Source organism: Quercus robur, chromosome 8 (assembly GCF_932294415.1).
Source record: "Quercus robur chromosome 8, dhQueRobu3.1, whole genome shotgun sequence".
NCBI lineage: Eukaryota > Viridiplantae > Streptophyta > Magnoliopsida > Fagales > Fagaceae > Quercus > Quercus robur.
This window is the reverse complement of record NC_065541.1, coordinates 10,970,556-10,983,799: the sequence shown is the minus strand read 5'-3', so window position 1 is coordinate 10,983,799 and position 13,244 is coordinate 10,970,556. Positions and strand designations below refer to the sequence as shown.

Here is a 13,244-nt window from a genome sequence, read left to right as displayed (position 1 = left end):
ATATAAATAATTAGTCGAATTATATATATATATATATATTTTTTTTTTTTAAGTAAACATAATTAGTCACATATTTAAGTTTTTACCTAAATTTAATACTACTTATGATAATTTTTTTTTCTAATTTTTAATAAAATAGAACGTGATGTGATCTTTGTTGTGTGATGATTTTTATTGAAAATATGTGATTAGTTTTTTTTTAATATTTTTTAATTCATTAATATTAAATTCTTAGTATTTTGCACTCATTAACTCATTTGGTACAAAAATTAAAAAATTTAAGTAAACACATTACACAAACTTAAGTGGATAATTTTAGTGTGATCCCCACATAAATTTAGATACATGGTGCAAAATTGGATTCTAATTTCAAATTCTAATTCAACTTTCTCTAAATTTTACATATTAATATATATATATATATATATATATATATATATTATAGAAACCAATCAATTATTTCATTGGATCAACAAAAACTTCTGTCTTTTCTTTAGTAACATAAGGTAGCCTTATCATATGATGATCACCAATAATTTTCAACCATGTGCAAGATAAAATTGCATACAGTTGTCCGCAACTAATCAAATCTAGCAATGTGTAAAGGAAAATATTAAAGATGATTGGGTCGGGTGAAATGTTATCAAACTTGTAATCCGCCCATAAATAGAAAACTTTAAAATTCATAACCTAATTTCGACTTATCTGCCTATTTGAAAATCGCCTACAACCATTCTGATTGGGTAAAGAGGTCATCAATACAAAATGTCTGGACATAGTTGGACACCCTAGTCTCAAGGGCAATTGGTAAAAATTATTGTTTATGGCGAAAAAATTTATGGCATGTTTGGATGGAGGGGAAAGGAGGGAGAGTGGAGGGGAGTAGAGTAGAGTTGGCTAAAAATAAACTAATTTTGTGTTAAATCTACTTTACTCTACTTTACTCCCCTCCCTCTCCCTCAATCCAAACAGACCATTAAGTTTTTGAGGGTTTGTAGAGAACAAAGTAAGATGTGAGGATATGAATGAGATTTTTGGATTTTTGGATTTTTTTTTTTTTTTTTGAGAAACAGATTTTTGGATTTCTTTTTTATCCTACTCTTATCTTTTTTAGCCAAACTTTTGGACCAACCAGACGTGGCGTGTTTAACTATGAGATAATGTCCTCTTATAGCAATTATTCCTAGTTACGTATCAAAAATTATTCCTAGTTTATTTATGCTAGATTGTAACATTTTTTATTTTATTTTTAATTTCAGATAGCAACATCAGTTTGTCTCTAAGTTGATAAATTAAATATCATTAATGTCACAAATCTCTTTACCAATGCTCAAAAGTCAAAAGTCAACTTTGATGAAAGTGACAAATTATACATATATTGCAGTGCGATGCTTATGTAAATAAAAGAAATACATTCTACAAACACGAACAATTAAATAGATACACTAATGAGAATGGTTCAATTGGTAAGGTTTGGACACTTCGTTTAATCCACCTAGTTTCGAATTCCGCTGCTAGCTGTCCTTTGTTGATAAACATCCATAAGAATTAGCTTATGGGTCTTAACCTGAGCGCTCTGCCTAGAAATTGGCATAACTTAGCTAACCCCATTTTTGTTTTACTAAGGAAAAAAAAAAAAAAAACAATAAAATAGATACTAAAAAATTAAAAGAATATCTTAACTCTATAGTACTGAAAAAAAGGTAGATAATTAAAATTTTAGTACAATACTGTAATGAATTATCTTTTAATTTTCTTAAAACTTTAATAAAATTGTTCTACCTAAAATTAACCATCTTAATAATCAATAATTTACCTGAAATTTTGGTAATAAAATATTATTACCTCCCATCAATATATATATATATATATATATATTATTACCACTGTCACAAAAAAAAAAAAAAAAAAAATTAAGGCGGTGGTGGGGTTTAAGCATAATTAGCAGATGAGAAAGGAGCATTTATAGCAGCGATGAGTGGTAATGAAAAGACTCAAGATGGTGGGGACTGGGACTGAAATTGAGGTAGCACTTTTGTTTGCAGAAATCGTAGAGATACAAAGACTTTGGTCTAGAAAAAGTTGAAGGTGACTCATTGGAAATCTTCCACACGTCCAAGTCATTTAGAGCAAGATTTGTCTAACTTTTGGGAAAATCATTGAGGATATATAATAGGAAACATTTGGACATCTATTGAGAATTTCTATGTATAGTTAGAAGTTCCTCCAAGCTTATTGGAGGTTCAATTCGACTATCAAAGGATGTTCTTTTATATGTCATAGGTTGCATTAACAGCATCTAGGTTGAATTATGGGCTATTCAGCATGGACTCTCCAAGATTGTTCATATTTTGTCTAATTTTTATTTTTTTTGAGATTATTACAACATGCATTAACCTTGCAATTCAAACTATTTCCCCTTAAACTCCCAAATACTTTATGCATGAAAAGGTTTCAATTTAGATACAAAACCCTTAGCATTTAATTTTGTTCTTAATTGCAAAGAATTGTTAAATTGGTGATTGAGGATGGTCTCTCAACACGGATATTATGAAGCTAATATGTGTGTATTTTTTTGCTAAATAGGGTTTGAATATATGCAACCTAAGGCGATGTTTGTTACTATTATTTAAATAACAGTTTTCAGTGTTCAAATAACATTATACGTATTTCCACACATTTTTCATTTACACGTATTTTCATAAAACAACAACAACATTACTAAAAATCTCTTACCAAATGGGCCCTAAAGCATTACAAGGTTTTTTTTTTTTTTTTTTAATAATAATTTTATCAATGTCCAACTTTTGTGTATCAATTTTTGTTGGGGATTTGAAGGGCATGGCATCTTGTCATCAGGTTGAGTCCATTATTAGTTTTTTTTTTTTTTTTAATAAATCTGATCACATATGGTTATATTTCTACCTATAGACATATTATTATTATTATTTTTTTTTGGTAAAAATTATTATTATTATATTTTAACTTTCTATTTCATTCTTACCTCAAAAAAAAAAAAACTTTCAATTTCATTCTCTTACGGATCTTTATCCATTTATATTTCTATTCATAGATCTCTTAAAATTCTATTAAGATCTTATTATCGAATTAGTAGCCGTCTTAACCAGTTTAATAGTTTTCCTAAAAAGTGACCTTTACAAGAACCATTTCCCAAAATATTATCTTATTATATCCAAAAAAGTAGCTTTCGCAAACTTATGTCACCGCTACAATAATTTAAAGGCATTTTGATCCTTTTAAGCCTTTTGGTGGATTATTATTTTCTATTTTCTTACCATAGCTCCTCACAATGTTGATGAAGTTAATTACTTTTTAAAAAAGAAAACGTCAAATGAACAATTGAGACGACTTTCTCAAAGTAAAGCTTTCAAAATTAAACAGACTCTTCTCACGACGCTTGAGAGAGTCATATAGATACCGAAGCTTTTACTAATTCTAAAAATTCTTAGTCCCAACAACCTCTTACTCTAACTCTCTATAAGTCGCCACTACAAATAGAAAACTTCAAATCTGGATAACAGAAGTACGTAGGAGTTCTGATGACCGTGCATGTTTATTCAATCATTAATATTTTTGTGAAATGTAAGGACACATTCAATCTCGTACGTTTCACACGTTGAAGTCGTCTGTGGTGATTTGAGGATACTTTTTTTGTTCATTATTTATTTTTTTATATGGACTCATTATTCACAATTGGCTACTCAAGCCATTTGTGAAATTAGAGATGTATCAACACTAAATTTTTTTATAAAAAAAGTTGTATTCCTAATATGGGTAATGTTAACGAGTATCCTTAGGGCAATTGTTAATAAATCATAATAAAATAGTTTTGATACCACTTTTATGGAAAATATAAAAAGTTGTTAACAAAATTAATTGCTTTATCATTTTCCCATAAAATATTTCTAAATTAGGGCATTGGATAACATTTCCTTTCTAATATTATTAGGAAAAAGTTTGGCTATAAATTTTGTTATAGCTTAACGTTACAACTTCTATTGAACAAATTAACATAACTATATAATCTGAAAATTTAACTGTTGGATTTGCATGTTTTTTATTCTCTTAACATACATATCAAATTTTGTGCCAATCAAATATTGTATACTATATGATCCATGAACTTATTTTTCATGCATAATTTTATAATATAAAAACTTGCAATTTAAACAATTGAATGATGACATAACTATTGATCTTTAATATTTTGGAAATGTTGTAAGCATTGAAGATATACGAAGAAAATGTAATCCAATAGTAAATTTGTAAAAATTCACGTCCAATAAAAAAGATATTGAATGAAATTATAGCGTTAGACTATAACTAAATTTGAAACCAACTTTGTCGGTATTATTATTATTTCTTTAAGAGAAGCTTTATGATTTTATCATTAGGCCTTGACAAAAGTTTTTATTTTTATTTTTATTTTTTTATTTTAGGTTCCAATTAGTTCAACTATAAAATCTCGAAAATTCTAATTAGTCCTCTCTCCTAAAAGGACATAGATTAAAATGCTATCCAAATTACTATTTTATTTTTGGACAGAGTCTTGGTTGGAGAAGTTATGAGAAGGGTAGAACCAAGTCTAAAATTAAGATATAGGTCGCCACAACAAGTAGAGATTAGAAAACTTCAAATTAAGATATAGCATAACCGGTAACAGCAACAGCAACATCAAACAGCAAACGGCACACAGCAAGCAACATAACGCTAATATAAATACTTACCTACCTTCCGGCATTTCTTCCACTCATCTCTCTCTTTATTTCTTTCAAAACGCACAGACAGACAGACAGACAGAAAAACAGAGAGAGAGAGAGACTCTCTTTGTGATAGCTCAAAATTCTCAAAATTTTCTGTACAAACATGCTTTGATATTAAATTACCGTATCCTTGACACAAAATTTTATTTATTGTAACGTACGCATCCCAAGCGTAGCTTAGCAAAATGGAGGCACCTTTGTCCTTTGTTTCAAAAGCGAGGACCGCCTTTCATTCTGCTGCTGCGAAAGCGGAGCGTGTTTTCTCTGATTTTAAACCCGATCGAGGTACCACTCTTTTTTTTTTTTTTGCTTTGAATATGCTTCACAAGTTTTCATTTCTATTTTTACTATTTATTAATGTTTATTGTGCGTTGAATTAATTCGAGAAGATTCTGATAAACAATTACCGAAGAATTCGACAAGCCAATCGGACGATGAATCTTCAAGCAACGAGCGCGAAACCAAGGTAAATCTTTTTTTTTTTTTTTTTAATAATTTGAATTAGCAATCTGAGGAGATTTCGAATTGGATTTGATTTGGTTTTGTTTCGGTTTGAATTGGAAATGTAGGATCAAAATGATCAAAAACTTGATGCGTTTTGTGGTTTTTGACTGAATGTGGATGCATTATGACGATTTTTTTTTGTTTGGTTCCCAAGAAACGCGAGGAAAATAAGAAAAGAAGCGGAATAACTTTTTGCCAAATAAATTAGCTTTCTTGAAATTAAGCTACCTTGTTGATATGTGTCTCACCTTTCAACAAATAAGCTACAGGAAACTACGGGATTTGTGTGCTCTTTTTTTTTTTGGGTAGGAATAAAAGAAAATGGAGTGCTGATCTCGATTAAGCTTAATTGTTGTTTGTGTGAGTGTTTAACATACAATCAATGCGTGAAAGAAATTTTAACAATCAATCACAGCCCGAAAAAAATTATTTGATCTTACTTAGGATGCTTAAATGTTCTTAATTTATCTGATCATTCACAATCTGCTTAATTTATTGATGTTTGTCTGTGTGTAATTTTGGCATCCATTTAGTGCGCGAAAGAAATTTTTACAATCAATCATAGTATGAAAAAAAAAATTTGAACTTTCTTAGGATGCTTAAATTTCTTTAATTTATTGGGTCGTTGAAAACTTGCTATTATTGTTTTGATGGGATAACAACAATGTATAGGTTTCCAATGAATCGAAGAACTTGAGGTGGAGATCTGCATCGATAGGGACGAAGCAGGATTGGCAGGATAGACTCAGGAGCATTAAATTTGGGAGGAAAGGCATTGAAGATACTGAAAAAGTTGAAAACCCAGCCATGTCTGTTCCGTTTTATGATGAAAATCTGTACCTGCTGAACATGAAAAATGATCTTGAAGCTAAGGTAGCTTTCTATATGCTTAATTCTTTGTCTATGTGTACTGTTTTACGCATGAAGTTGAACCAGCTTCATATGGTTCCTGTCTGTAGGGTTACTCTATTTTGCTACATATAAAATATGTAAGAAAGTTTGCCAAAGTGGTGTTACAACTTACTTATTGTGAGAATGAAATAAAGAATTGGCATAATACACTGGGACTAAATTGTGTGGGCAGAGCAAGATAACAGAATGGAAAAATGGGGAAAATTTATACAAGCCAATACTGTCATGACATATATAATTTCTAATGCTCTTAATTTAACATCAAGAATATGTTTGAGTTCTATAAGCAGTTTTGACTATGAAGAATAGTTGGATTGATCAAGATGCATAACTAAATCTTTGGCATGTATGAAAAATAAAACTATTACCCTCATACCTGTCCTGCATGTGTATGGGTGGAGTGTTCATAGACATGAATCACACTTATTAGGGAAATTTTTTGAAGTTCTTGGAGCATTCTTTAATCCTTGCCTGCATAAGGAAAAATGCAGATCCTTTGAAGGATTTTGCCCCCTCCTTTTTCTATTGAATTTAATATCTTTTGAATGATAAAAGTGAAGCCAGTAACAGTTTCTGTGGGCTTCAATATATGGTACTTTGATAGATGATGAAGAAATGCACAGTCATAGTCTTTCTACATACTTAATAGCCTGAAAGGTTGGGATTGCTAAATTGTTATTGTTAATAAAGGTCCATGGCATTTTCATGTCTGTTTGCTTTTAAGGATGGAATTTATTTTCATACTGAGAAGTGGAATTTGATATTCTTTCTAGAGTGCAGAAGTGATACCCACGGTAGAAGGTTTTGTTGCTGTCAGCACAGAGAGTATTCCTCCGTCGTCTGTCATTAAGCAACTGGCTGTAGCTGTTGAGTAAGTTTTTGTTGTTCAATTTTTTTGCCTCTATTTTTTTTGCTGTTAACTTTGGCTTTCCCTTTTGTGGAGGAAGAAAATACATTGCTGTAATCTTTAGTTACCATAATATGCTAGAAGTGACACTATAAAATTTCTAAAAGTTAAATTTTATCTGTGGTCCAAGCGCTTGGAAAATAGTTCAACAGATGATTATGAGATTTCATTTCTTTGTTCCCGGTGTATTTAACTTGCTTCCCTACAACCTTTGCACATCTTGCACAGGGCTGGAAAGAAGTTGAAGTCATTGAAAGACTGTCTGGCATCATCTGCAAGTTCTTCACCTGTCAGGGAGAGGGCTGGCCTCAGTCTCTCTGCAGTCAAGTCGTTAGTGCTTCGTGAAAAGGAGGAGAAGCTTACATTTGATTATGGTGATAATGAGAAAGTTCTGTCTTTGATTAATTCACTGTTTGATGCAGGTATGTGCACATTTTTTGTGACCTGGTTGCAGAATCTTCCTGTTGGATGAACTTTTTATCTTTTATTTTTTTGCATTTTCCTGTGATGATCTTTCACTTCTGTTGTAATATATGCAAGATATTTGCAGAGGGAAATTTTCTCAGAAGGAAGATCAGCTATGATTCAGAGGCAACCACAGTAACATCTTTGCCAAGAGATATTCATGGTGCTCCTGCTGAAAGCCTTGTTGTTAAGCTAGCTGAAGTTATTGGAAGCTTCAAAACCCTGCGGAAAATGGTGCTGTTTTGGAGCAGGGTTGTTGCGGAAGTAAGTCAGTTTCATAGAACTTGAATTTTCTGGTCTTTTCAAAACAGTTTCTATTTAAGAATAAATATTATACATGCTTTACAATTCATTGGGATCTGGTTTTTTGAGTCTTTTCTTTGAGGTATACGAGGTGCATGTGTGGAAAGATATGTTGTCAATGCAGTGAAATTTGTCATCTTAAATTAAAATTCATCCATCATCTTTGGAAAGGAAAATAAAAACTGCACATGTTCTAGTGATATTTACAAAGTTAATGATCACTTTCAGTACATATTGGTGCAAGTTTCTCCTGTTAAGTAATATTCTTATTCTGTTTTCACCTAGAGCATAGTTTTTGGTATATTATCACTAGTTTTTGAGATAGCAATATAGCATCGCTTTGATACATTGGAATAGGATGCATTAATGCTTCTTTATCATTAATCTTCAGATAACATATGTTCTGAATTCTATTGCATATGTAGCTGAGAAGAGTTTGGTCTGAAGGGCAATATGTGGCTGGAATTCCTATGGATGAGATTCCGGATCTAAATTCCTGTCTATTGTATCAGCAGTTGCAAGTTATTAATTGCTGTGTTTCCCGGAAAAGGCGTCAGGCTATTGCCACTGAATCATTAGACTCCGTCATGAGGGAGGTCACTACAGATGCTGCAGAATCAGCTTCTTCTAAAGACATGCTTCCTTCAAGCCCTATTTTGTATGCTAGAATAAGCACCGGAGAGCTTGTTCTTCGACTAGGTGCTGATTGTCCATGCAGTAATCTTACAATGTTGGAAACTGGTGAACCTGTGTACTCCCCAGTGACCCAGGTCTGGTTAATAATTTATGCTAAAAAATAACTCCCATTGTGTACTCCTGTACCTGAGATCTTTATGTACTGATAAATGTAGGAAGCACCTTTGCTTACAGAAGATCTTATCAAAGAAACTGAGGAATTTGTGCTTCGAACAGGCAGGTTAGTATACTAGGAATTTCGTCTAACTCATTCAGTTGTATTCATGTTTTGAGCCTTTTGTTTTTTAATTATTGTTTAAATGGTCCTTATATGTACCCTTTAGATATGTAGCCTTTGTGAATGTAATTTGTTAAATACAAGTATCATCTCTGTGCCTTTCATATGCTTGACCTGCATTCATTCATTCCACCTCACCCCATTATCCCCTGAGCCAGGGCCTTGGAGCTATATTCTTTATGTTCAGTGGGCCTTAAATAGCTTGATTCATTCTTCATTTGAGGAAGCTATGCAAACATGTTTTTCTTCATCTCTGCTGGCAGTATTTGATTGTTGTTTTCAAATTCAACCTGTCACAGGATTAAGGCAGCTAATATTTTTTTAATTAGAAAAAGGCTTACTGTCTGCACACACGTAAATGTGTGTATAGGTTCCCAAGTTTTGTCCTTGTGATTCAAACGTTTAAAAAATGTTATTTTAACTGCAGAAGTGAAATACATAAATGTGGCTGAAGAGAAGTCAATTTATGCATATTATTATCATTTATATCATAATATCATTTACATATAAAAAAAAAAATACTTTATTAATTCTCGGTGGCACTCCTATAAGATGCTGTATATTTAATAAAGGCTAGTCATATATGGACCTTTTGTTTTGGCAATGAGCTCTAGCTCAAAGGGCACCCCTTTCTTGTAAAAGCAAGATGGAGGGTGAGGTGGTGGGTTCAAGACCCACTAGATGTGTGTGTGTAACTTACGAATAAAAAAGAAACGACCTTTTGTTTTGCTAATTATTTTCTCCTCATGACTACTTATATTAAAAATGCTCGGTATGATTTTATCTTGTTTAAAGTACATTTATTCTTATTCTTTTTGGCATTCTTTGACAAATTTCCTTACCTTTTATCATCATTCATCAGTGTTGGTGCTGGGTGTTCTCAACTCCTCTCTGACATGCAGGCTTTCAAGGTTAAGTTCTATGATGTAGAAAGTCTCTTCAATTTTTCTATCCACTGGACGCTTAAATTTAGTAAGAATGTTGTCTAATGTTTAATTTAACTAGATTATGTTAATTATCATGTGTCAGGCTGCAAATCCTGGTTGTATTTTGGAAGATTTCGTAAGATGGCACTCCCCTCCTGATTGGTTAGAAACTGAGCCAATTACGGAGGGTCAAGAGACTTCAGCTGGTGTTGACATATCGTCCACAAAAGGTCAACTAAGTAGTCGAATGCAAAAAGAAGGTGGAAATCATTCTCCATCATCCATTGCTATATTATTTTTGCTGCATTGAGGTTTTTTTTTTTTGGCTTTGTTCCAGGAAATTAAATACATACGAGCAGATTAGTTTTTTTAAGCTTTGTTTCAGGAAAATAAATACATATGAGCAGGGTGTGGATTTGTTTTGCTTCTTAAGAAAATGTTTTACTTTATTTTCCTTGTCGTTGATTTAGTTTTAATGGCAACACTTGCTATGTGTGAGTGAAATTCCTAAAAAGATGTTATGAGACTAATTTGATTATCATTGTGATGGATGATATATATGATATGTATATTTTATGTTTATACAATGGATAATGACATTGGGTGTATAGTGTGTGCTTTGTAGCCATCACCTGCTTGACCCTACCCCCTACATGTTTTGAGAACTATGTTATTCTCCTTTTGTGGGTTGTTCTCTAACTTATCAATTTGATGGGTATTGAGTGCAGACCATGTGGCATCAGAATGGATCCGCATGGGCTGTTATGGGTGTTGCCTTGTGCTATTAAAAGGATTTTTTCAAAGCCTTGAATTACTTGAATGGCATCTTATCACTTCTGTTCGAGCAGACTAGTCTGCTAAGGAATCAAACCAGATGTGTGGGAAACTTTTCCTTCATTGGTGTACATGTTTTATAAAGATTCTTTGACATGGGTAGCTTGTGGGTAGGTGATGAATGGGATGTGCTGCATTATAGTCAGATGAATTAAACTGTAGTCAGTCTGTAACCTGGTCTTCAGGGCTTAAGGTTTAAATATGCCTTTTTGGAGTGTGAGAACTGTAAATAGATTATTTATTTATTGGTGATGTGAGCATATAGTTTGTAGTTGCAATTTATGAGAGTTTATTAGCAACTGAAAGGCTTAGACAATTGTGGGGCATGCTATAGTTCTGGTTTTGTAACTTTTGCTTGTCTTGAATTTGTGTAGCATGTGCCCTGTAGAATGCACTAGGCAAATGGAAAACTAAGTTTGTTATTGTTCTTGTAATGAGTCTGTACCTTATAATTCATACTGGCATCTAGAAGTTTTACAAGCTGCTGCTTTATTGGTATTTCGTTATTCTTATAGGTAATTTATGGCGTGAGCTGTGGGAAACAGCTAAAGCAATACCAGCTGTCAAACAAACACCCATCTTTGAGGAGGATTTGGCTGTGTAAGTTGGAAGAACATCACTAATATTATTAGTCTAGATTTATTCCTTTATAAAGATAGCTATTTGACTAGAAAACATTGTACATTGGTTCTGTAGGGAAGGTATACTGAATGTTTTAGAGGACATGCCACCCTCTGAGCTTTTTGAGCAACTGTTTGTTTCTTTAGTAAGTTCTTTATTTGATGATGCAGGATTGCTTTTTCCAGTTTAACTGTTATTCATATTGTGTCTATATAATAGTTTTTCATATATTTATTTACTGGAAAATCATTCAACCAAACCATGTACTTCAAACTAGAGCCCTGTAGGAAAACTGAGAAGTCTTCCAGATGTATTAAATGTATTAGTTACAATTTCAGATATCAAGATTTTATATCATCATTCATGTCAAGAAATTAGGACTGTTTAAATTAATACTGATGTACCTGGCTAAATTTGGATATAGATATTTGTTTTTCCCTTTCTTTTTTTTAAAAAGGAAGGAATAATTGGCAATTCACCTGTTATTGTCTGGTCGAGGACCATCCTTCCATAAAATATATATTTCATCTTGATTTTGTTTGAGCAGATCTATGATCCTGCAATTTGGTATAAGCATCTCTACATTATTAACAAGATTAGTGGTAGCAATTTATTCTTATGCACTTTTTGCAATTTCAACCTTCATTTATCACTTTTATGCTGTGCTAATCATGTCTTTTATTCTGAAATATTCAGCTTGGTTTGGGATTTGTAATGGCCGAATCTATGCTGTCAACTAATAATAATTTGTCAAAGCTGTTCTATGAGTGTAAAGACTATGTTGTTGCCACTTGTCAAGGCAGATTCTGGAGTGGGAAAGTTGATGACCTTTGCCAGGTAGGTTTTATAAGACTACAAGACACTGATATATATGAAATAATTTGGTTGGACCAGAAACTTTTATTAGCCATTATAAGTGTCATTTGACAGCAGAATGATGACTGATCATATAAGTCTAGGATGTGTCACAGAAGTGAAAACCATTTGTGCTTTCCATGGTATTTTAGCGAACAGCTCTATAAATGGCACTACAGAAATGCAAAAGTGGATTTTATGCAATAATTAGTGTATTTTTTTTGATAGGTAAAAGAAAAAGTATTATAAAAGGTCTGCATTATGCACCCAAAAAAAAAAAAAAAAAAGTAGCCAAAGTTTACAAAAAAAGAAAAAGAAAACAACAACTATATACAAGAGGGGAGCGAATCTACAAACAACAACTATATACAAGAGTGATTATTGTGAAATATAACTTTGCCAACAAGTAATAAAAAGGTCATAGACTTACATTTAATGTTGTGATAAACAAAATATTCTCATTACATGCAAGCATACATGTTATTGAGAATGTCTGTGTATAAACACAATCTGCCCCATCATTTTCTCCTATACTCCTCAAAACTCAAAATATAGTATGTTATTGCATTTGAAAATTTTAATTACAACTTCATTTATTAGTTAAGAGTTTTATTCCATTTATGCATTAGCCATATCCCATAAAGCATAGTGTGTAGATGACTTGTGCATGAATGTAAAATTTTGTACGTTGGTGTGGTTTCTGTGACCCATTTATAAAATTCATATGAACATTATGAAAACAAAGGAATGATAGTGAGGAAGTTGCTTGAAGCTGATCTGTTGAAATCCTACTCTAGGTATATGATACAGTGGAGACAATGTTACTCAATCCAGACGAAGTTCTAACAATGATGAAGCAGCCAGATGAAACAACTGCCACCACAGGTGAATTAAAACGTCGATTTAAGAGACTTGGCTTCAACTTTGGTGGCAAGGATAAACACTCAAGAAAACCAGCTTCAAACAATCAGAAGGATGTAGAAGAGGACCCAGGTCGCCAACCATTCTCAAATTTCTTTGACAGCAAGTCATCTTTATTTTCTAAGAAGCCTCCTAAGCCAGAAACTGCTCCCCCTGCTGAACCTCTTCATCCAGTTGAAAATGATTGGATGGTTGTTTAGTAATACCTTTTTTTTTGGGGGGAGGAGGGAGGGGGGGTG

The 13,244-nt window shown here is 32.5% G+C and overlaps 1 protein-coding gene across 1 annotated transcript; it reads left to right on the top strand.

Moving 5' to 3' along the window:
* Positions 1 to 4,686: 4,686 nt before the first annotated feature.
* Positions 4,687 to 13,244, top strand: LOC126694558 (uncharacterized). The gene is made up of 14 exons (XM_050390904.1): positions 4,687 to 5,069; positions 5,174 to 5,250; positions 5,961 to 6,161; positions 6,974 to 7,071; positions 7,336 to 7,529; positions 7,658 to 7,836; positions 8,301 to 8,645; positions 8,727 to 8,791; positions 9,711 to 9,759; positions 9,878 to 10,034; positions 11,124 to 11,208; positions 11,305 to 11,374; positions 11,926 to 12,066; positions 12,882 to 13,244. The coding sequence occupies exons 1-14, from the start codon at positions 4,970 to 4,972 to the stop codon at positions 13,203 to 13,205; spliced, it is 2,085 nt and encodes a 694-aa protein (XP_050246861.1). The 5' UTR covers positions 4,687 to 4,969; the 3' UTR covers positions 13,206 to 13,244.

Coding starts and splice junctions, on each gene's coding strand:
- LOC126694558 (XM_050390904.1), top strand. CDS start 4,970: ATGGAGGCACCTTTGTCCTTTGTTTCAAAAGCGAGGACCGCCTTTCAT. Junction 5,251..5,960: donor GCAACGAGCGCGAAACCAAG/GTAAATCTTTTT, acceptor AACAATGTATAG/GTTTCCAATGAATCGAAGAA. Junction 6,162..6,973: donor AAAATGATCTTGAAGCTAAG/GTAGCTTTCTAT, acceptor TATTCTTTCTAG/AGTGCAGAAGTGATACCCAC.